Raw genomic sequence first — 24,348 nt, 5'->3', positions numbered from 1 at the left:
TTTCATCTCCCTTGTGTTCCAGCGGTCCTGGAAATATAAACTGAATGAAATAAACGCTTAATTTGTCTCACCTTCCTAAGATAACCTAGCTTCTCAGTGTAAAAATAAACAAATAGGCTGTCTTAGACCATTCAGGCTGTTACTACCCAATGCAATAGGCTGTGTGGCTTATTACAACAGAAATTAATTTCTCACAGCTCTGGAACCTCAAAAGTCCAAAATCGAGACACCAGCAGATTCGGTGCCTGGTGAAGCCTGCCACCTGGTTCATAAGATGGCCATGTTTTCACTGTATCCTAATTGGTGAGGGAGTTTTCTGGAGTCCCTTTCTAAGGGCATTAATCCTGCTCATGAGGGCTCCACTCTTAAGACCTAATCACCTCCCACAGGCCCCTTCTCCCCACCATCACAATTGGGATTAGACTTCAGCATATGAATTTGGAGGGGGCGGGGAAACACAGGCATTCATTCCATAGCGTGTGCTGTTTGGAGAGGCCACTCCTCTCTTCGCTTTGTGCACTTCCAAATGTGTAAGGCAGTAGACCCCACTCCTTTTTTTTTTTTTAACATCTTTATTGGGGTATAATTGCTTTACAATGGTGTGTTAGTTTCTGCTTTATAACAAAGTGAATCAGTTATACATATACATATTCCACTTCTTAAATAGCCTAATTTTGTTTGTATACCTGTGGATATAGATGTCAACACAAATGCATCTCAACAGCTTTCTGCAAAATTCCTTAGGGCATGGGACAGAATCCAGGGCCAGTAGGTGGCTACCTAATTAAATGTTGTTTGAAGGGTACCAAAGGACCACTGAACCAAATATATCACATCCACCGCATCTTCTGAGCTGCCAGCTAAACCAACCATTTGAGTTATTTCCTTGGATTAACCTGGAGGTGTTTGTGAAAGAGATGATTGTCCAACTCATCACTGGACAGCATGTGCTCTGAAACAAGACTTATGGATTTATGCTCAGTCTGTAGAGAGCAGTAACCCATTTCTCTATAAAACAGAGGTTAGCTTTTCAGTTTGGCTCACCAGGTGTTCGCAAGGAGGACATGTCTGGCTCAGTGTTGATAACCTGAGTAGGGGAGAGGGTGTGCCAGTCAGCAGAGGCTGCATGAACAAAGGCGTGGAGGCAGTGGACAAGAGAAACCTGAAAACCGCATGAAGTAAGAGCTGCTTCTTATAATGAAAGTTAGAAGGAAGAAATTAAAATACCTATTTTAATTGGATATCACTGTCTTTAACACACTCTCATACATGCAATCAGATTTGATTCTCCAACAACTCCATTTTACTGGCGAGAAAATTAAGCCGCACAGAAGCCCAAGACGATCCAGCTAGTGTTCTGAGAGTTGACAGCCGAACTAGTGTTCTCTGACTTTCCATGACCCCACAGGTTACACTAGTCCAAGAAGGGAAAAGATCTGAAAGGCAATGCTAGAATTCCAATCAAAATATTAGTTAACCAATGTCAGTGTTTTCTACAGTGTTACTGGAGGGATACAGATTCTGCAGTATGTTGAGATAATAAATGTTACAACAGGGGAAAGAATTATTTGTTCTGAACTCCAAAGAATTAGAAAGCACTGTCTTAAATCAAAGCACGATCTCTCCTTAAGAGCATTACTTCTCAGGGTCTTTAATAAACTAATATGCACTGTGGCTCCCCTGACATCGTGATACTGAACAGTGTGGTTTTCTGTGTTCAGAAGATTATGTTGCACGGCTCGTATTCATCAGAATGAAATGTGGGATAATGATGCTAAATAATCTGTATGAAAACAATTTCTATCCTCTAGTTCAGCAAAGGGAAGCAAGAGATTCGGAGGCTGAGAATAGAAAAATAGAAAGGAGGGAAAAGAAAACAGAAAATGAAAAGCTCTTCTTGTCTCAGAGGGTAAACTAACTGATCAGCATTCTTCCCCATTTACCTGGCAGAGAGCATGACTCACCCCAGGTGAGTGGGTGAAAAGCAATTTGCAAGTTGTCTGGAGTGTGCAAACCTAAGATGAATGGCTGCACGGATTAAAAAAGAAGATTTAGTAGCAGAGATATGAGGACTTCTGTTGTTCTTGCTTGTATAGTTTGTCATATTTAAGCAAGTCAGAGTTGGGAGGCTCAAACGAAAAGGAAGAATAAGGAGCATTCACGGGCACTAAAAGAAGGCATTTTCTCCTAAGGGTGTATCCCTTTATGTCTTTTCTTGGAATAGAATTTGTCCAAGTTTCATTCCATCTTTTAGGCTCTGTTGGGCATTTAAACAAATACATAATAGCCCCAGTTTTCTCAGTGGAAGCAGAAGAGGCAGGAGACTAGCACAGATAAAATGCTGAGAGATGTCAACAGAGGGAGAGGGCATTTCCAGCTTGGAGGCTTCAGAGAAGATTTGGGTTATTTGAATGGTTGCAGAATTAGGGGAAAAGCATGACAGCTAAAAGGCTGAGTATAAACTAAATAATGCAAATAGGGAACCATAGGGTATTGAAGGGAAGCGCAAGCAGTGCCCTTTGCTAGAAGGAAGATGGGTATGGGTGGGGCTGGAGGTTGATGAAGGTGCAGTAGAACCACACTCGCCTTCCAAGAAGCCGCCCTGGCAACTTCACGACAAATAGCATCTGTGAGCCGCTCTTCTAGGCATAGGGTGGACATAAGGAAACAACATAAATGTGATCTCTTCACATGGAGGGAGATGAACACAGAAGTAACCACCCGGATGTTTAATTTCGGATAGTAACTTAACAATGTAGAGAAATAAAGCAGAGGAGAGGAATAAGAACCGACAGGGAAGACTGATAGCAAAGAGAGTAACTGAGAGGACAGGATAATAACTTTAAGAGAGCAATGTTTGGGGACAAAGAGGAAAGACGTTTATGGAGAAGATTGGAACAAACTTTGCTATTTTTTGAGGGGAGCAAGGTGGACGAGGCGTCAAAGATGACAGTACAGTCGCTAATAATAATTGCAGTAGATAAAACTCATTAAGGTTTTACTATGGGCCAGACTACACGCTTCACATCCATTCATTTTCTCAGTAATTCTGAAGCCAAATCTGGCCTCTGTACCCCGACACCGAATTAATTCTTGGAGACAGAGTTTTGGGTGAAGTAGAAAAGAATAGCTTCATTGTTTTGCCAGGCAAAGGGGGCCACAGTGGGCTAATGCCCTCAGAACTGTGTGTCCTAACGGGGGGTGGGTTTGTGAGGGGTATTATAGTCAAGGGGCGGGGTTGTTGATAAGGGCCACCTGGCATCAGGTGATGATGGGGCCAACTGTGCCCTTCTCTGATATGAAGAGTGCTTCATCAGGTAGTTAACACCTTCCATTTGGTGGGGATTTTAGTTCTGCAGAAGAGCTCAAAGATATTGTTATGTGTGTCCCTTGAAGGGGGACCAGGACCCCGCCCCAAGGCTGCACCATTGTTTCTTGGCCGTTCCTCCCTGGTCTCTGCATCCCTCCCCACCCCCGCCTTCCCTGATTAGCAACGGTTTGAATCTGCCCTTTGGAACTCAGGGAAGGGGACACAGAAAGGCTTTTGTGCCCAGAAGCCCCACAGGGTCCTCCTCGGTTCAATTCTAGGAGGTAATCATTGCTATGTGCATTTCACAGTTGAAAAAAAAAATAATAAGGTTCAGAGAGCTTAAATGACTTGGCTACCATGTGACCCAGCAATCCCACTGCTGGCATATACCCAGAGAAAACCATAATTCAAGAAGACACATGCACCCCAAAGTTCATTGCAGCCCTATTTACAATAGCCAGGACATGGAAACAACCTAAATGTCCATCAACAGAAGAATGGATAAAGAAGATGTGGTACATATATACAATGGAATATCACTCATGCATAAAAAGGAACAAAATTGGGTCATTTGTAGAGATGTGGATGGACCTAGAGACTGTCCTACAGAGTGAAGTAAGTCAGAAAGAGAAAAACAAATATCATATATTAATGCATATATTGGAATCTGAAAAAATTGGTAGAGTCGATCTTATTTACAAAGCAGAAATAGAGACACAGACGTAGAGAACAAACGTCTGGATACCAAGGGGAAAAGGGGAGGATGGGATGAATCGGGAGATGGGGATTGACGTATATACACTATTGATACTATGTACACAATAGATAACTAATGAGAATCTACTGTATAGCAGCAGGAACTCTACTCAGTGCTCTGTGGTGACCTAAATGGGAAGGAAATCCAAAAAAGAGGGGATATTGTATACGTATGGATGATTCACTTTGCTGTAGAGTAGAAACTAACGCAAAATTGTAAAGCAACTCCAATAAGGATTTAAAAACAAAAAAAAAATGACTTGGCCAGTGTCACTCTGCTAGGATTTGAACCCATGTCTGTCTGAGTCCAAGGCTCATGTTATTAACTCCTCTGGTATAGCAGGACAGGTTGGAGGGTGGGTGGAGAGATCTAGAAAACGGGAAGGAAGGCGGTACTTCTAGTTTTAGATATGTAGAGTCTGAAATGCCACTATAGCATTAGTTGCTGATAATATGTGGCTGGAAGAATCAGAGCTCAAGAGAGAGGGGAGGCCTGACAATAGCCATCTTTAAGTTTTTGCCTGGATTTATTAGACTTAAGTTGATCACTGAAGGCATAAAATATTCCAGTAAAAATTAATAATTAGGCACTTACGATGTCTGAGACACACACCTTATACATGCAATCTCATTTGTCACAATGCATGTCATTCATTACAAATAAGCTAGGGAAACACGCTTCACATGGTTGACTCGCCTTGGGTCATACTGTCTGGCGCTGACGAAGCCAGTCTTTGAACCCAGGAAAGGCTGACTTCCTAGCTCGTGTTCTTTCTATTTTGAGCTGTAGCTAAGTTTACCGGAGGAGAATGTTCAGAGAGTGGTCAGGGACCTATTGAAATCCACTTCTGTCCTTGGCTGCAGCGATTGTTCTGACTCCCCGTGGTGTGTTAGCTATGTTCGTGTTTCCACTACCTAGCAACTTGGTGCTCCAGATTTAATTCCCTTTCTCCTCTCAAAATGCCGAGGACATTCCACATATAAACTTCCATTCTTCAGATGTGTATTAAATGACCAACAAATAGATGAGACTCACGTAAGTCCTTATGGATCCTTTGATCGACTCCACTTACAGTTAAACTCCAGTTTTGGCCGGGGGAAAATCGTTTCTACAGTAGTGGTCAGTCTTTTCTCTCACCTCTTTCACCTGCCAGTGTTCTTGATTCCCCTCTCAGATTCTGGGTTTCCAGCATTGAGTAAAGTGGATGGAAGCTCTGAAATCACTGGGTTTACAGAGGAATTGGGAGACAGATTTTAATGAGTCACATATCTGCACAATTACAAATGGTGTTAAATTCTTTGAGGAGGGATCCTTGAGATGTTATAAAAGGAGGAACCAACCCAGTGAGGGTGGGGGCATCCTGAGCAAGTGTCCGGTAAGCGGAAGAGGTATTGAACAGCTAGTTACAGCACAGAAGCCACCGTGGGGCAGGGTGCTTCATGGGACTCATAGAGCCAGGAGAGAGAAGCCACCTGGTGTGTGTCCCTTTGAGACGATGCTCAGCTAGGAGGCTAAAGAGCAATAAGAAGCCACTGAAGAATTAAGCAAAAAAGGTGATGTGATCACATCTCCATGCTAAAGCATCCTCCTGGCTCTGGTGCAGAGGATGGGATTAGGGAAAGGCCAGCAGGAAAGAGAGGTGAAGAAACCGCATAGAAAGCTTTTGCAGAGGAGGTGTGATAACAGGTGAGAAAAGAGGATTCATTTCTCTAAGGTGTTCATTTCTGTCTCTTTTGCTGCCGACAATTAAAACGGGATGCAGCACCCAGTAACCTTACTTAATACATAGTTTGCTGGATAAAATAATTAATGTAAGTGATTGCAAGAGGGAAACCCAACACAAGGTGTTGGTCACTTAGATATGGGGGGAGGGGGTGGGGACCAAAGGAAAGGAAGATGTCAGCGATGACACAGCTTCTGGTTTATGCATTGATAAAGCTGCCGTGCGCTAGGGCTTTGTCCTTCTTTGTCATTGCCTCTGAGTCAGCCAGTGTTTCCTGTAAAGGGCCAGATAGTAAATAGGTTAGGTTTTGCGGGCCATGCATTCACAACTACTCAGTTCTACCAATGTAGCCTAAAATCGGCTAGAGGCAATATGTAAATGAGCAGTGTGGTGATGTCCCAGGAAAACCTTATTTATGAAATCAGGTGGTGGGCAGGATTTGGCGCACTGGGGGCCATAGTTTGCCAGTTCATGGTGAAGGTCATGAATTCAGTTTTGAACAAGTTTATTTGAGGTATTTTTGAGGCATCCATGTGAATATGTTTACATTGTAAATTATTCTTAAATCTGTGCTTTAAAAAACTACTTTCAAATGTTTTTAATAATTCAAGCAAGATTAAATACCTAATGTTTGATCGGTAATCATCATTTAGGGAACTGTGTCCCCAGGCGGGGACTAGATAAGAGATGATTTGTAGGTAACGTGCACATGATAAGGAGATGGCTCTTCTGGCAGTTTTGTTTCTGAAAGAGTTAGCTAACTAGTGTCAGCAGATATGTATTGTTTGGCCAACTGAGTATATGGTAATTTTGAAAAAGCATCAACATTGTGAAAACTCGAAGGTTCCCCAGAAGGCTGTCCTGATTCTTCTGGAAAAAATAAAATTAAAAAAAAATAAAAGGAAGATCTGAAGCCAAGTAAAGATAACCCTTTTTTAGTTAGAGGTATAGAAAAAGGTGTGATAAAGAAAGAAATGTAGAATTACTTTGGGGGCAAACTGTTCAATCGGTCTCGGAGCTTTTAATTATGCAAATTTAATAAATGCCACCTGCCTTTCCTCTTGTACTTAAGGAAAACGCAAGCATTGAAATAGTAAATGCAGGGCTTCCCTGGTGGCGCAGTGGTTAAGAATCCGCCTGCCAATGCAGGGGACATGGGTTCAAGCCCTGGTCCAGGAAGATCCCACATGCCACGAAGCAACTAAGCCCGTGCGCCACAACTACTGAGCCTGTGCTCTAGAGCCCACAAGCCACAACTACTGAGCCCACGTGCCACAGCTACTGAAGCCTGTGTGCCTAGGGCCTGTGCTCCACAACAAGAGAAGCCACCGCAATGAGAAGCCTGTGCACCTCAACAAAGAGTAGACGCCCCTCGCCGCAACTAGAGAAAGCCCGTGCGCCGCAGCGACGATCCAACACAGCCAAAAATAAATAAATAAACAAAACAAAAAAAGAAATAGTAAATGCAGATCATTTTGGCAGAACTACTAATGAAGTCTATTCTTGATGCATAATTCAATATGTATTTGCATGGACATGTAATTTATTTTGTGTTCCTTTAGACTTTGTTTTGAGGAGAAGCACTCTTTTACTCTCACATCAGTTGTTTGCTTTATGGGCTGAGCCTTTCTAGGCATTTTAAGTTGTTTAGCCAATGACATTATGAAATATAAGTCCGGAGACCTTCCTGAACTGTGAAAATTTATAATTCCACTACAGCGCCATACTTTCCCATTAAACCATAAGAGTATAACTGAGAATTTTAGGTGACCTTCTCGGACTTTTAATGAGAGCTAGTGCATCCTAAGGTCAAGAATAGAAGCCTGCAGTCAATAGATTCTCTAAACAAAGCAAATATTTTCTCCTAAATTCCAGCCCTTCAGAGAGTTTAGTTCATTCTTTCTCATACTTGTCTACATATGACCAGAGGAGCTTTCAAACACCCTGCTGCCTATTTGGAATTTTTAGAAGATCCCCAAGCGATTGAAATGTGCAGCCAAGTTTGGGAGCCACTGGCATAATTCAAAAACAGGTCTTAATTCAGAGCAGACATACAGATGGCCAAGAGGCACATGAAAAGATGCTCAACGTCGCTAATTATCAGTGAAATGCAAATCAGAGCTACAATGAGGTTCCACCTCACACCCGTCATATGGCCATCATTAAAAAGTATACAAATAACAAATGCTGGAGAGGGTGTGGAGAAAAGGGAACCCTCCTACACTGTTGGTGGGAATGTAAATTGGTGCAGCCGCCATGGAAAACAGTATGGAGGTGCCTTAAAAAACTAAAAATAGAGCTGCCTTATGATCCAGCAATCCCACTCCTGGGCATATACCCAGACAAAACTATAATTGGAAAAGATACATCCACCCCTGTGTTCATAGCAGCACTATTCACAATAGCCAAGATATGGAAACAACCTAAGTGTCCATGAACAAAGGAATGGCTAAAGAAGATGGTGTGTGTGTGTGTGTATTCAATACATACATATATATAAATATACATATATATATCCAATGAAATATTACTCAGGCATCAAAAATAATGAAATAATACCATTTGCAGCAACATGGATGGACTTAGAGATTAGCATACTAAGCGAATTAAGTCAGAAAGAGAAAGACAAATACCATATGAAATCACTTATGTGTGGAATCTAAGATATGACACAAATGAACATATCCATAAAACAGAAACAGAGTCACATGGAGAACGGACTTCTGATTGCCAAGGGGTGGGGGGGAGGGGAGGGAAGGAATGGGAGTTTGGGGTTAGCAGAGGTAAACTCTTATATACAGAATGGATAAACAACAAGGTCCTACTGTACAGCACAGGGAAGTATATTCAATATCCTGTGACAAACCATAATGGAAAAGAATATGAAAAAGAATATATATATATACACATATAGCTGAGTTGCTTTGCTGTGCAGAAGAAATTAACACAACGTTGTAACTATAGTTCAGTAAAAATTTTTTTTAAAAAAGGTCTTAGTAGCAGTACAGAGCTGTCCACATCTTGGACCTCGAGGTGCTTTACAGTGAGATGAAGCTCTAAATCCCTCCATGGGTGCCCAGGGACTACCGTAGTTAAAAACTAGTCAATTATGTGCTCTTTTATGTACAATCTTTTATATACAGTTTAATGAAGAAAGTGTATGGTACTTCCTTCCTAGAGTATATTAAACACGATGAATTGTACAAATAATTGCAAATTTTGAATAAGTAGAATTTGAATTAAGTGCGTTTATAGCAGTCCCGAAATTCTGTTTTATAGTCCAGTCCTGCTGCCTAAAATTTAACAATCGGGGCTGAGGCTTAAAAAAGAAAAAAAAAAAGCCATTGAGATACTACAAAATTCCTTGTAAAGCCATTCTACCTTACCCACTCCCCACCGGAACCTAAACCTGGTTCTTTTCTAGTATTAGAAATTCAGCATCCTTGTGCATTTTTCCTGAAAAGATTTTTTCATAAATTAGCCAGGACAAATATATTTTAATGAACAAATGGTGTTTAATAAGAAAGCTCTTGTTAAATTAGCTCATTCTATTAAGGTTTTAGTAAGTTAAAATGATGCTGTTGCAAAGAATTATGCAACAAAAGCACCAGCCAGCTCGCTCTACGGAGTGTGCGCTGGAAAATGCAAATGAAACTTCACTGGGGAAAATATCCCTGCAGTGACACAGTTTTCCTTCAGAGAGAAGATGTCTTCTAGATAAAAATGGATGCACTGAACAGTGTTTATAAAAATCCTCTCTGTTTGATTCCTGCATTTGGCAGTAAGACAGCAACTCATTGGGTTTTATTTTAAAATTCCAGTGATTATAAGGTTTGCACGTCCCCGGTGGAATAGCTTTCTCTGCTAGAGCCAGACCCCAGTTTTTCCTTGCCAAACACATGTGCTAAAGAACTTTAGCTGACAGGTCCTTTTTCATTCTCTCTGAGCCTGAAGCAGTGGAGTCACAGCTGATTTTTTTGAGTCCAGGTGTTTACCGCCCTCTTTTCTGAGTGCTTTCAGGAGACAAAGACAAGTGTATCCGATCACGTGTGATTCACAAGTTTCCTTTCCTCCTGGAACTCTCTACTACCCACGCAAGAACTTGAATTATTGCCGAACTGTCCAGTAGTCTCAGGCCTTCACGTACCAGCTGCAGAAATAAGAAAGAGTGTGTTAAAATGTTTGACTACAAGTAGTGGGCTACCCATGAGGTATTGGTTAACCAAGGGAAGTTTATTGTTTCATGTTCGCAGTTCAGTGTAGGGTGGTACCAGTGTTGGTTCATTTGGTTGACAAAATGATGCCGCTGTTGGGGCTTCCCTGGTGGCGCAGTGGTTGAGAGTCTGCCTGCCGTTGCAGGGGACACGGGTTCGTGCTCCGGTCCGGGAAAATCCCACATGCCGCGGAGCGGCTGGGTCCGTGAGCCATGGCCACTGAGCCTGCGCGTCCAGAGCCTGTGCTCCGCAACGGGAGAGGCCACAACAGTGAGAGGCCCGCGTACCGCAAAAAAAAAAAAAATTGCCACTGTTAAAATAAATGATTAAAGAAGACAATTTAGGCAGTACAGACACACCTTATTTAACATTTTGTGGACAGTCTTCTTTCAGAGAACTGCAAAATGGGGTGGAAAGCAGAAAGCTCTCATAGGATAAAGAATAAGGAAAAGACATATAAAAATTATCTGATGGGCTGGGCCCACACAGTCAACCCTTTTTGGGGTGAGAAGCCCCTGAGTTGACTTAGCCTTTGGAGATTGGCTGTAGATGTACTGCATTTCTGTTCGAGTGAAGCTTGTTCACAGGAATGTGAAAGTTATCTTAGTTTTGGCTTACGGACGTGGCACCCCATACAGGAGTGGCTCCATGTTGAGCCTAGAAAGTTACTCTGAGAGCATCAAAGATACAAATTCTGTTTTTGTTTTTGTTTTACTATCCTCAGCATATCAGCTTTGTTCCTTCAGCTTGTCTCTTCGTGGTGGCAGAATGGCTGCTGCAGCTCCATCTATCACATTTGCACACATCAAAGGCTGAAGACAGCATCTCTCTTCTTTGTGTCTCTACTTTAAAGAGTGAAGAACGCTTTCCTAGGACTCCACAAAAGGCTTATTTTTGCTTTCATTGGCCAGAATTCCCTAATTTTCTCTTTTTTAAACCATTGATTCACTTATCCATAAAATCTATGTGCCATGCATGGTGTTAATTGATGATACTAGCTTTACAGGTGTATTCTCTTGCCAAGGGCTGAGATCTCAACAGTGCTTTGCCATGAGCCAGCTACTGAGCTGATCCAGTATCCAATAACCATAAACTTGGGATGTCCGGGAAGAAAATGCATTCTTATCAGGGAATTTAGAACTGTATCTTCTAAAGAAGACGATGGTAAACATCCTAGCCTTTTTCCTAATCTTTGTTGACCTGAAATAAATAGACTGACATATATTGCTCCAGCAAAGATGGGTTTACTTGAGATCAGCAAGAGAATTGCAATTCGGGTCTGAAACCGTGGCAAGCCACATGCAAGACCCCTCACAGCAAGGAAAGGAGAACACTTTTGTAGAGGGGAGAAGGAAGTTGGAGGGCAATAGTAAAAGGTTCATGGCTTTTCATTGGTCGAGTCCTTGCCAAGGAAGAGGAATCTTCTTCCTGTTGGGTTCAGCTATGGGCACCGGGCGTGAGATCTCCCCCTTCTCCTGACACTCTTTAATTGAGATTTCTATTTATTAATTTTTTACATCTTTCTGCAATTTAACTTTGGCTTTCCAGCTAACTAAATAAAACACAGTTCTGTTGCAGAGTTTAGAACAAACTTGAAATTTGCATTCCTTCTAGCCTTTTGACAAAGTCAATTGACATTACAGTTAATTTTTCAAAACCCTAAATTGTTACCCTCTTTAAAAAAAATAGGTGCCCGTGGTCATTTGCAGCTGTTTCTTCTTAGGAAACAAGGCACTAAATTTGGGTGGATAGGTAAAGATATACACAAATCATATGTGTCACTTTAACAAAATTCTCACTTACTGGAGCTCTTAAAGGTTAGTTGGTACCTTTATGGAACATAAATTATATTTTCAATAAATAATGATTTTTGTTGGCAAAACAAGTAAATTAGACTTCCGTTCATTTGGAGCAAGAAGCAACTTTGTTGCTTTAATATATACAATTAAATAGAGTTGAGATCTACTTTAAATGAAAATTGAAAACAAATTAAGTAGTCAATGTAATGTTTGTGGTTATAGCTGTTGTATACATTTGGTTAAGTTGAGAAAAAAAGCTGTTCCGCATTGCTGACCATTTTATTTGTGGTGAGGGGGGATTGCAAGCTGGCAACATATGAAATTGGCTGTAAAATATTACATATAATGATAATTTGTTTTTATATTTGTATGAGCCCTACATCTATTCCATAGCTTAAGTTTAATCATATGGTATATTAGTTCCCAGTCGTGTTGGAATCAGGTGATCTCAAGTTTAGCTAATGATATTTATTTGTAAGTTTTTTTTGTTAGTCTTTCTTCCTAACCATGTGTAGGGCCTTTTACTTTGATATTTTGAAACATTTGTGTTAATAATAGCAATGTTTTAGGTTCCAACTTCTTGAAATTGGACGTTTATAAAGTTAATGCATGTCTTTTTCTCCCTTATTACAAATTATTTCCTTAATTATATGACTTTGGGATGGCTGACAATGACCTACTGGTGCAAAAATGATGATGTTGAGAAAGAAATGATTATGTTTTATATCTGGTTAGATTTATTAGTGCTGACTTGGGCTTTGTGCTCAGGCAGATGAGTTCATAGGAGTCATCCAAAGATACTTGGGTCTCTGATTAAAGTTTAAATTCAATCACTAGAAGGTTATAATATTTTATAAAGTTTAATCCTTGAGCCGTTCTTTTCCCCAGAGTTAACTACATTTGATTCAGATGTTGAATGTAGTTCTCATTCAAGTTTTGATGGAATCATCACACCTTGCTATACACTGCATCCTGTTTTAACAGAGCATTCCAATTCCACTGAGCAATAAATTAGTTCCCCCCCTTATGTCTTAAAAGTATGCATTTAAAAAAGGCTCAGGGACTTCCCTCGTGGTGCAGTGGTTAAGAATCCGCCTGCCAATTCAGGAGACACGGGTTCTGATCCATGGTCTGGGAAGATCCCACATGCCGCGGAGCATCTAAGCCTCTGAGCCACAACTACTGAGCCCGTGTGCCACAACTACCGAAGCCCGCATGCTGCAACTACTGAAGCCTGCGCACGTAGAGCCCGTGTTCTGCAACAAGAGAAGCCACCACAGTGAGAAGCCTCACACCACAACAGAGTAGCCCCCACTCCCCGAACATAGAGAAAGCCCGCACACAGCAACGAAGACCAAACACAGCCAAATCAATCAATCAATCAATCAATCAATCAATAAAAATAGTTAAGACTTTCCAGTATCTTTCTAACCTATATTTTTGTTCACATATCTTAAAAATTTGATTAACTAGATATGGGGAGTATCAGCCAGATTTGTCCATTGGAATGTATTCGTGTATTTTTTAAGTACATCTTTTGCAACACGTAGATACTAAAATTATTCATTTAGTAGGTATATTTTTCAGGACCCTTGGTTACAAGTAAGAGAAATGCAATTCAAAGTACTTCAGCATAGCAGTTTACTGAGTCACATAATGACACAATATAGGGAAAACCTGCTTCAGGCAGAGCCGTTACCAGGAGCTTAAACAGGTTTATCAGTAATCTTTCTCTTCAATTCTCTACTCTGCTTTCCTTGATATTGGCTTCTTCCTCTGAGAAATAACTTCCTCTTTATAGCCATGAGCACCAGCATCCTTACATCCTGGAACCTGCAAATCCAGCAGAAACAAAGATTTTCATCCTACGTAATCTCTGTAAAAGCCGTGAAGTTAAATGTTGTGCCATTCTGTAATGACCCCATCCCTGACCCAGTCTCTGGGGCTAGGAGGTTGGAATGTATCAGTGGTTGACAAAGTGTGATGACTAGAGAATCTCCAGCAACACCATCTGTGATTTTGTTAGAAATGTATACTCTCGGGCCCCATCCTAGTCCCAGTGAATCAGAAAATCTGAGAGTGGGGTTCAGCACGCTGGGTTGTAAAAACACCTCCAAGTGATTCTAATGTGGACTCAAGCTTGAGAACGACGCACTATCCTAATTGGCCCAGCCTGGGTCTTGCTTGTCACCCCTGGAGTTTCCGTGTAAATCCCATCTCACAGAAAGTACATAGGAAAAAAAAAAAAAGTGAGGAACTGATATCAGGAAAAAAAGAATAGATGCTGTGCTGGAAAAGATGAGATATCAGCCCCGTAATAAAGTTCTTCTTTGTTTCTGATGCCATTATTTCTCAGAAGACTGTTAATTATGAATTCCCCTCCAGAAAGCCAATATTCTAAATAAGCAAGCACACGTTCATCCTCCTCTAGGATATAGTGTTTTAGTTTAAATTTCATCTCCAAATAGGTACATGGCTCATCTTGAAAGGTTTCCAGACCATATTACTTTCTTATCAAATGCTTCGTTAACTACAATTAAAACTTTCAATAATGAACCTTATCACTCCTCTGTGATAAATAGAATAGGTTCATTTGCTTCAAAATTTCTCAATGAAAATGGCAGTGATGCCTACAGAATTTTAGAAAAGGTGGTTAGCACTGCAATATCATCCAAAATAATTTAAAAACAATTAAAAAACACAAAAGCATCTAATAAGGGAAATGAATATAGCTTTTCACGTTACTTAAGATTTTTAACTTAATTTGGGACATTTGCACTTATTACCCAGGAGGCGGCAGTAGAGAGCATGTCAGTAGTCTCTGACTTTATCTAATCCTAAGAATCCTCTGAGTACTTGTTGAAAATGAAGATCCAAAGGCTCCTTTTCAGGATATTCTTATTTGGGGGGGGGGTCTAGGGTGGGAACAGGGGGTCTAGGGTGGGAACAGGGAGTCTGTATTTCCAATAGCTACCACAGGGAATTCTTAACAATCCGGCATGTTTGGCACACTCTACAGTGGTGAAGACTGAGGATGCTATAGTGAGATGGTGTGGGGTTGAATCTTGGTTGTAGCTCCTACAGCTGGGGGTTACTTTACCTTGTCAAGTCTCACATGTTGTTATCATTACTGTTTGTTGTTATTGGTCTTTTTCTTTCCTCTTGACTAATCTACCTGTTGCACCTTCTTATTTCTTGTTGCAGATAGAGGACATGCAGTGGGGTAAAGGACTCCGGGAGATCCCGCCGTCAGTGTGTACACTGCCATGCAAGCCTGGGCAAAGAAAGAAGACACAGAAGGGAACTCCTTGCTGCTGGACCTGTGAGCCTTGCGATGGCTACCAGTACCAGTTTGATGAGATGACATGCCAGCATTGCCCCTACGACCAGCGACCCAATGAAAACCGAACCGGCTGCCAGGATATCCCCATCATCAAACTGGAGTGGCACTCCCCCTGGGCCGTCATCCCTGTCTTCCTCGCCATGTTGGGGATCATCGCCACTATATTTGTCATGGCCACTTTCATCCGCTACAATGACACTCCCATCGTCCGGGCATCTGGGCGGGAACTGAGCTATGTTCTGTTGACGGGCATCTTTCTTTGCTACATCATCACTTTCCTGATGATAGCCAAACCTGACGTGGCAGTGTGTTCTTTCCGGAGAGTTTTCTTGGGCTTGGGTATGTGCATCAGTTATGCAGCCCTTTTGACAAAAACCAATCGGATTTATCGCATATTCGAACAGGGCAAGAAGTCAGTGACAGCTCCCAGACTCATAAGCCCAACGTCACAGCTGGCGATCACTTCTAGTTTAATATCAGTTCAGCTTCTAGGTGTTTTCATTTGGTTTGGTGTTGACCCACCCAACATCATCATAGACTATGATGAACATAAGACAATGAACCCTGAGCAGGCCCGGGGAGTTCTCAAATGTGACATTACGGATCTCCAGATTATCTGCTCCTTGGGATATAGCATTCTTCTCATGGTCACATGTACTGTGTATGCCATCAAGACTCGGGGTGTCCCAGAGAATTTTAATGAAGCCAAGCCCATTGGATTCACCATGTACACAACATGTATAGTCTGGCTTGCCTTCATTCCCATTTTTTTTGGCACCGCTCAGTCGGCGGAAAAGGTAAGTGAAAATGCACACTGCACACCATGCGTTTCAAAAATGTGTTCCTTTTTGAAAATATTGAAGCCACATCGATTGTATAGAGCAAGAGGTTTTAAAACTGCAGAATGGTATTCCCAAGACCAGACAAATCCTGAGTTAATAGGCATCAGTGCTACAGAAGTCCACAACCTGCCTTGGGCTGTGCTATTGGGTTGGCCAAAAAGTTCTTCCGGGTGTTTCTGTGACGTCGTACCCAAAACCCGAACGAACTTTTTGGCCAATCCAATACAGTCATTCCACTGGAAACCAACCAGAGGTATAGACTTTTCAAGTCAACTGATCAGAGAGTGATGCAATGTAGCAAGAGATTATGCAGTATAACATAATCCAATCTGTCTAAATTAAACCTTCCTATTCATTCATTACCCACTCCCTCTTCTTTCATATGTATTTCCTTGGGATAAGAGAGGAGGGCCACAGTCCGTTATTTCCCAGGAGAAGGATGGTCATCACCAGCTCTGTCTCTTCCTAGTGGCTGTGTAGGCGCTCACTGTGGATTGGATCATGTGTGTGAACTATACAACATATGTCTGTATGTACATGTATCTCTAAATGGGTGGATATAGGAGACCTTTGGTTGTCATTCCAGTCTATAGGCTCCCTACAGCTAGATGTACAGTAATTGCCTCAAGTGAGGCAGAGCGATATCAGAGAGTCAAGTCTCCAGCAGTGGAAGGGCCAGTACATCACAGGGGAAGTGTCACCTGGCTGCAAAAGTTCAAAGTTTTCAAAATTGGTGGGCCCTAAAATGTTGATCCTAGATATGTTCAGTGTACATGACCTCCCCCTCCCCATATATAGAGTTTCATGTTTTTTATGAGTCTGTAAGCTAGGCAGTCCTAATACGTTGAATCCTAACGCAACTAATACATGTGTAGCTGGAGGTCTGACGTGTGCGCAAATCAGGCAACGCTACCGTATTGATTCTAAACGTGATTCACATACGTCTGTGCTCACCTGGATATTGTTTTGTATATATGCAAACTGGGCGATGCTAATAGGTTGATCTTAATACGATGTGGTGACCTTTACTCAGTGAAGGTAGCTCTGGCATGTCGGTACAGCTGAAGCCAGAACTGAGACTTAAGTCCTCACTGGCGCGCTCTATAGGGAGAGCACAGTTACAGCTTGATTAGAAGTCGGCACATCGGGCGTCTAGCCTGGTACCACGTCACGTTGGAGAAGCCTCTTCAACATTCAAGGACTTAACGCCCTAAGTGGGGAGAACAAGGATTGAAGTAGAAATGTCTACAAATTTACAAATCTCCGCTTCTGGGAATTAGTTGAATCCGGTTGTTTATAATCATAGAAAGGATGAATGGACTTTGACTGGTTTTCCAACTGAAAAGATGTCTTTTACCTAAACAGTTTGATTTAGCAGCTATAAGATTGGACTGTGTTTAAAATGAAAAAGGCAAATATCTTATGAAAGCACATAGAATTCTAAAACCAAGGACAGTGAATGGTTCCAGATTACGGTTTTAGTCATAAAAGGAAGTTCTTAGAGGAAGTTCTTCTTGAACATACGCTCAGTGAGCAAAGTATGTGTCCGGAAGTATGTTTCAAATTCATAATGCATGTTTACTCTCTGTGAAACCAACTTGAACTTCATTTCATTGCTTTATCCCTGGGCCAAGGGAATATTAAAATATGAGGTAGGGTAGTGAAACGCAGTGTATGGCCGTAAGTTGATAATCATGGACATTTTTGTGGGGTCTGATGTTCATCATCAAAGCCTATCGAGATAAACATTATTCTGTTATTAAACACAATTTCCCATGCAACAGGATAAAAATATTAGAGCTTTTTCTTGTAAATTTGTGCTTGAGGAATATAAAAGGCAGGGCTCATGGCAGCTGTCCTGTACATGAACCTTGCTGTAATGCAAATTTGGCATTATGGGTCTCTACCATTTCGTTTGTCATTTCTGGCCATTTCTAGTCATGACTCTGAATCTTGTCAGTTAAGATCAGGGGTATAATTTACTCATTTAAAAACCTGAGAAGGATGCAAGTTTTCAGGAACTGGATTCACTGATTCTGCTTGTTCTAGAAAACATTGCATAGGTAGAACCGGACTACAGGCAAAACTAAGCTGTCTTCAAGCAGTGCGCTTTGTATACCAGAATTTAGAAGGCACGCAATTCTCTTTGTGTACTCTCAGTGGATTATGCTGTTTTACATAGCTGTTTGACGCAATTAAAGGTACCAAATTGCCAACTGGGAACAGTGAATTTGGAATGAAAATGCGCGTGCCTTCATGCCAGGCATATGGCTAGAGTACATGAAACCATGGAATTTATTTTTTAAATTTTTTAAAATTTTTTATTTTCCTTATCCTTTTTTTTTCTTATTAGTCATCAGTTTTATACACATCAGTGTATACAGCTCAATCCCAATCGCCCAAGTCAGCACACCACCATCCCCACCCACCGCGGCTCTCCCCCTTTGGTGTCCATATGTTTGTTCTCTACATTTGTGTCTCAACTTCTGCCCTGCAAACTGGTTCATCTGTACCATTTTTCTAGGTCCAACATATATGCGTTAATATATGATATTTGTTTTTCTTTCTGACTTACTTCACTCTGTATGACACTCTCTAGATCCATCCATGTCTCAACAAATGATCCGATTTTGTTCCTTTTTATGACTGAGGAATATTCCATTGTATATATGTACCACAATTTCTTTATCCATTTGTCTGTTGATGGGCATTTAGGTTGCTTCCATGACCTGACTATTGTAAATAGTGCTGCAGTGAACATTGGGGTGCATGTGTCATTTTGAATTATGGTTTTCTCTGGGTATATGCCCAGTAGTAGGATTGCTGGATATATGGTAATTCTATTTTTAGTTTTTAAGGAACCTCCATACTCTTTTCCATAGTGGCTGTATCAATTTACATTCCTACCAACACTGCAAGAGGGTTCCCTTTTCTCCACACCCTCTCCAGCATTTGTTGTTTGTAGATTTTCTAATGATGCCTATTCTAACTGGTGTGAGGTGATACCTCATTGTAGTTTTGTGGGGTTTTTTTTGTGGGTTTTTTTTGCGGTACGCGGGCCTCTCACCGTTGTGGCCTCTCCCATCGCGGAGCACAGGCTCCGGATGCACAGGCTCAGCGGCCATGGCTCACGGGCCCAGCCTCTCCTCGGCATGTGGGATCTTCCCAGACCGGGGCACGAACCCGTGTCCCATGCATCGGCAGGCGGATGCTCAACCACTGCGCCACCAGGGAAGCCCCATTGTAGTTTTGATTTGCATTTCTCTAATAATTAGTGATGTTGAGGAGCTTTTCATGTGCTTCTTGGCCATCTGTATGTCTTCTTTGGAGAAATGTCTATTTAGGTCTCCTGCCCATTTTTAGATTGGGTTGTTTGTTTCTTTAATATTGAGCTGCATGAGCTGTTTATATATTTTGGAGATTAATCCTTTGTCCATTGACTCGTTCGCAAATATTTTCTCCCATTCTGAGGGTTGTCTGTTCGTCTTGTTTATTTGCACAGCTTTGCTGTGCAAAAGCTTTGAAGTTTCATTAGGTCCCATTTGTTTATTTTTGTTTTTATTTCCATTGCAGTGATTTATGTCAAAGAGTGTTCTTCCTGTGTTTTCCTCTAAGAGTTGTATAGTGTCTGGTCTTACATTTAGGTCTCGAATCCATTTTGAGTTTATTTTTGTGTATGGTGTTAGGGAGTGTTCTAATTTCATTCTTTTACATGGAGCTGTCCAGTTTTCCCAGCACCACGTATTGAAGAGACTGTCTTTTCTCCATTGCATATCCTTCCATCCTTTGTCATAGATTAGTTGACCATAGGTGCGTGGGTTTATCTCGGGGCTTTCTATCTTGTTCCATTGATCTATGTGTTTGTTATTGTGCTAGTACCATATTGTCTTGATTGTAGTCTTGACTATAGCTTTGTAGTATAGTCTGAAGTCAGAGAGTCTGATTCCTCCAGCTCCGTTTTTTCCCCTCAAGACTGCTTTGGCTATTTGGGGTCTTTTGTGTCTCCATACAAATTTTAAGATTTTTTGTTCTAGTTCTGTAAAAAATGCCATTGGTAATTTGATAGGGATTGCCCTGAATCTGTAGATTGCTTTGGGTAGTATAGTCATTTTCACAATGTTGATTCTTCCAATCTAAGAACATGGTATATCTCTCCATCTGTTGGTATCACCTTTAATTTCTTTCATCAGTGTCTTATAGTTTTCTGCATTCAGGTCTTTTGTCTCCCTAGATAGGTTTATTCCTAGGTATTTTATTCTTTTTGTTGCAATGGTAAATGGAAGTGTTTTCTTAATTTCTCTTTCAGATTTTTCATCATTAATATTATAGGAATGCAAGAGATTTCTGTGCATTAATTTTGTATCCTGCAACTTTACCAAATTCATTGATTAGCTCTAGTTGTTTTCTGGTGGCTTCTTTAGGATTCTGTATGTATAGTATCATGTCATCTGCAAACAGTGACAGTTTTACTTCTTCTTTTCCGATTTGTATTCCTTTTATTTCTTTTTCTTCTCTGATTGCCATGACTTCCAAAACTATGTTGAATAATAGTGGTGAGAGTGGACACCCTTGTCTTGTTCCTGATCTTAGAGGAAATGCTTTCAGTTTTTCACCATTGAGAATGATGTTGGCTGTGGGTTTGTCATATATGGCCTTTATTATGTTTAGGTAGATTCCCTCTATGCCCACTTTCTGGAGAGTTTTTATCATAAATGGGTGTTGAACTTTGTCAAAAGCTTTTTCTGCGTCTATTGAGATGATTATATGGTTTTTCTTCTTCAGTTTGTTAATATGGTGTATCACATGGATTGATTTGCGTATATTGAAGAATCCTTGCATCCCTGGGATAAATCCCACTTGATCATGGCATATGATCCTTTTAATGTGTTGTTGGATTCTGTTGGCTTGTATTTTGTTGAGGATTTTTGCATCTATATTCATGAGTGATATTGATCTGTAATTTTCTTTTTTTGTAGTATCTTTGTCTGGTTTTGGTATCAGGGTGATGGTGGTCTCATAGAATGAGTTTGGGAGTGTTCCTTCCTCTGCAAATTTTTGGAAGAGTTTGAGAAGGATGGGTGTTAGCTCTTCTCTAAATGTTTGATAGAATTCACCTGTGAAGCCATCTAGTCCTGGACTTTTGTTTGTTGGAAGGTGTTTAATCACAGTTTCAATTTCATTACTTGTGATTGGGCTGTTCATATTTTCTCTTTCTTCTTGGTTCAGTCTTGGAATGTTATACCTTTCTATGAATTTGTCCATTTCTTCCAGGTTGTCCATTTTATTGGCATAGAGTTGCTTTTAGTAGTCTCTTAGGATACTTTGTATTTCTGCAGTGTCTGTTGTTACTTCTCCTTTTTCTTTTCTAATTCTATTCGTTTGAGTCCCCTCCCTCTTTTTCTTGATGAGTTGGGCTAATGGTTTATCAATTTTGTTTATCTTCTCAAAGAACCAGCTTTTAGTTTTATTGATCTTTGCTATTGTTTTCTTTGTTTCTATTTCATTTATTTCTGCTCTGATCTTTATGATTTCTTTCCTTCTGCTAACTTTGGGTTTTGTCTGTTCTTCTTTCTCTAGTTCTTTAGGTATAACATTATATGGTTTATTTGAGATTTTTCTTCGTTATTGAGGTAGGCTTGTATAGCTATAAACTTCCCTCTTAGAACTGCTTTTGCTGCATCCCATAGGTTTTGGATTGTCGTGTTTTCATTGTCATTTGTTTCTAGGTATTTTTTGATTTCCTCTTTGATTTCTTCAGTGATCTCTTGGTTATTTAGTAACGTATTGTTTAGCCTCCATGTGTTTGTGTTTTTTACATTTTTTACGCTGTAATTCATTTCTAATCTCATAGCGTTGTGGTCAGAAAGATGCTTGCTATGATTTCAATTTTCTTCAATTTACTGAGGCTTGATTTGTGACCCAAGATGTGATCGATCCTGGAGAATGTTCCGTGTGCACTTGAGAAGAAAGTGTAATCTCCTGTTTTTGGATGGAGTGTCCTATAAATATCAATTAAATCTATCTGGTCTATTATGTCATTTAAATCTTCTGTTTCCTTATTTATTTTCATTTTGGATGATCTGTCCATTGCTGTAAGTGAGGTGTTAAAGTCCGCCACTATTATTGTGTTACTGTCGATTTCCTTTTTTGTAGCTGTTAGCAGTTGCCTTGTGTATTGAGGTGCTCCTCTGTTGGGCGCATATATGTTTATAATTGTTATATCTTCTTCTTGGATTGCTCCCTTGATCATTATGTAGTGTCCTTCCTTGTCTCTTGTAACATTCTTTATTTTAAAGTCTGTTTTATCTGATATGAGTATTGCTACTCCAGCTTTCTTTTGATTTCCATTTGCATGGAATATCTTTTACTGTCCCCTCACTTTCAGTCTGTATGTGTCCCTAGGTCTGAAGTGGGTCTCTTGTAGACAGCATATATATGGGTCTTGTTTTTGTATCCATTCTGCAAGCCTGTGTCTTTTGGTTGGAGCATTTAATCCATTAACGTTTAAGGTAATTATTGATATGTATGTTCCTATTACCATTTTCTTAATTGTTTTGGGTTTGTTTTTGTAGGTCCTTTTCTTGTGTTTCCCACTTAGAGAAGTTCCTTTAGCATTTGTTGTAGAGCTGATTTGGTGGTGCTGAATTCTCTAAGCTTTTGCTATCTGTAAAACTTTTGATTTCTCCATCGAATCTGAATGAGATCCTTGCTGGGTAGAGTAATCTTGGTTGTAGGTTCTTCCCTTTCATCACTTGAAGTATATCATGCCACTCCCTTCTGGCTTACAGAGTTTCTGCTGAGAAATCAGCTGTTAACCTTATGGGAGTTCCCTTGTATGTTATTTGTCATTTTTCCCTTGCTGCTTTCAATAATTTTTCTTTGTCTTTAATTTTTGCCACTTTGATTACTCTCTGTCTCAGCGCATTTCCCCTTGGGTTTATCCTGTATGGGGCTCACTGCGCTTACTGGACTTGGGTGGCTATTTCCTTTCCCATGTTACGGAAGTTTTCGACTATAATCTCTTCAAATATTTTCTCTGGTCCTTTCTCTTTCTCTTCTCCTTCTGGGACCCCTATAATGCGAATGTTGTGGTGTTTAATGTTGTCCCAGAGGTCTCTTAGGCTGTCTTCATTTCTTTTCATTCTTTTTTCTTTATTCTGTTCTGCAGCAGTGAATTCCACCATTCTGTCTTCCAGGTCACTTATCCGTTCTTCTGCCTCAGTTATTCTGCTATTGATTATAGTTTTCATTTTAGTTATTGCATTGTTCATCTCTGTTTGTTCTTTAATTCTTCTAGATCTTTGTTAAACATTTCTTGCATCTTCTCGATCTTTGCCTCCATTCTTTTTCTGAGGTCCTGGATCATCTTCACTATCATTATTCTGAATTCTTTTTCTGAAAGGTTGCCTATCTCCACTTCATTTAGTTGTTTTTCTGGGGTTTTATCTTGTTTCTTCATCTGGTACATAGCCCTCTGCCTTTTCATCTTGTCTATCTTTCTGTTAATGTGGTTTTTGTTCCACAGGCTGTAGGATTATAGTTCTTCTTGCTTCTGCTGTCTGCCCTCTGGTGGATGAGGCCATCTGAGAGGATTGTGTAAGTTTCCTGATGGGAGGGACTGGTGAAACCATGGAATTTAAATTGTGGAAGGCAGCAAATTGCAAAAAGATTTCACAGCAAAAGGCATTATTGCCAAGCTAATACATACAAAATCATAGCCCTTCCGTTTTTGTTTAGATTTAAGAGTTGAAGTGTTTCAACTGGAAGAATTCTATTGTTACAAGACACACAAAAAAAGAAAAATGAAGCAGTGAGTTCAGTAATATCTATTTACTGTTTCAGGATATTGAATTTGTTTTGATTATATGAGTATTTCTTTGTGAAATTTCTCATCAGTTGAGTTCATTAACACAGCACAAGGTATGAGAAATGTTCCTTGTTGTCTTGCAAAACATCAACCCTCAAGAAGTTTATTTTTGCTTTTGTTATGGAGGATGCAAGAGGATATTACTGTTACCTTGTTTTATCATTGCTGGCCCTGTGACTCCTGAAATGAGGATCTTGGACGTGGCCAGGGATGGAAGAGGGAAACTCTAGGCAAAAAATAACGATTCTTTATCTTAGGAATTATATTTATGTGACTGAAATGATTCAAGGAGACGCTGCAAATGGTAGGATGACAGCACAGCAAGAGCTTGCGTGTGTGGTGAAGTGCTATAATATGCTACTGCTATATACTGGCACAATCTGTTCGAGGACTGGATTGTTTTCATGGAAAACAAAGGCTTGACTCGTGGGTGTTTCTTCACAAAGAGCTTCTCATGAAGCCAGGTAGGGAGGCTACAGGTTATGCTGCTCCA

The 24,348-nt window shown here is 40.5% G+C and overlaps 1 protein-coding gene across 13 annotated transcripts in view; it reads left to right on the top strand.

Moving 5' to 3' along the window:
• The window catches only part of GRM7 (glutamate metabotropic receptor 7), an 858,094-nt gene that overhangs the window by 659,865 nt on the left and 173,881 nt on the right, over positions 1 to 24,348 (top strand). For all 13 annotated transcript variants that reach the window (XR_009565806.1, XR_009565810.2, XR_009565807.2 and 10 more), the window contains one exon: positions 15,008 to 15,943. Coding sequence is in view for 6 of the 13 variants with exons in the window: in XM_060307845.1 (XP_060163828.1) it covers positions 15,008 to 15,943 (936 nt within the window). In the remaining 7 variants the exon portion in view is untranslated. The remainder of the gene's footprint in view (positions 1 to 15,007; positions 15,944 to 24,348) is intronic.

This window comes from Globicephala melas, chromosome 11 (assembly GCF_963455315.2).
Source record: "Globicephala melas chromosome 11, mGloMel1.2, whole genome shotgun sequence".
Lineage (NCBI taxonomy): Eukaryota > Metazoa > Chordata > Mammalia > Artiodactyla > Delphinidae > Globicephala > Globicephala melas.
This window is presented reverse-complemented; position numbering and strand designations above follow the sequence as displayed.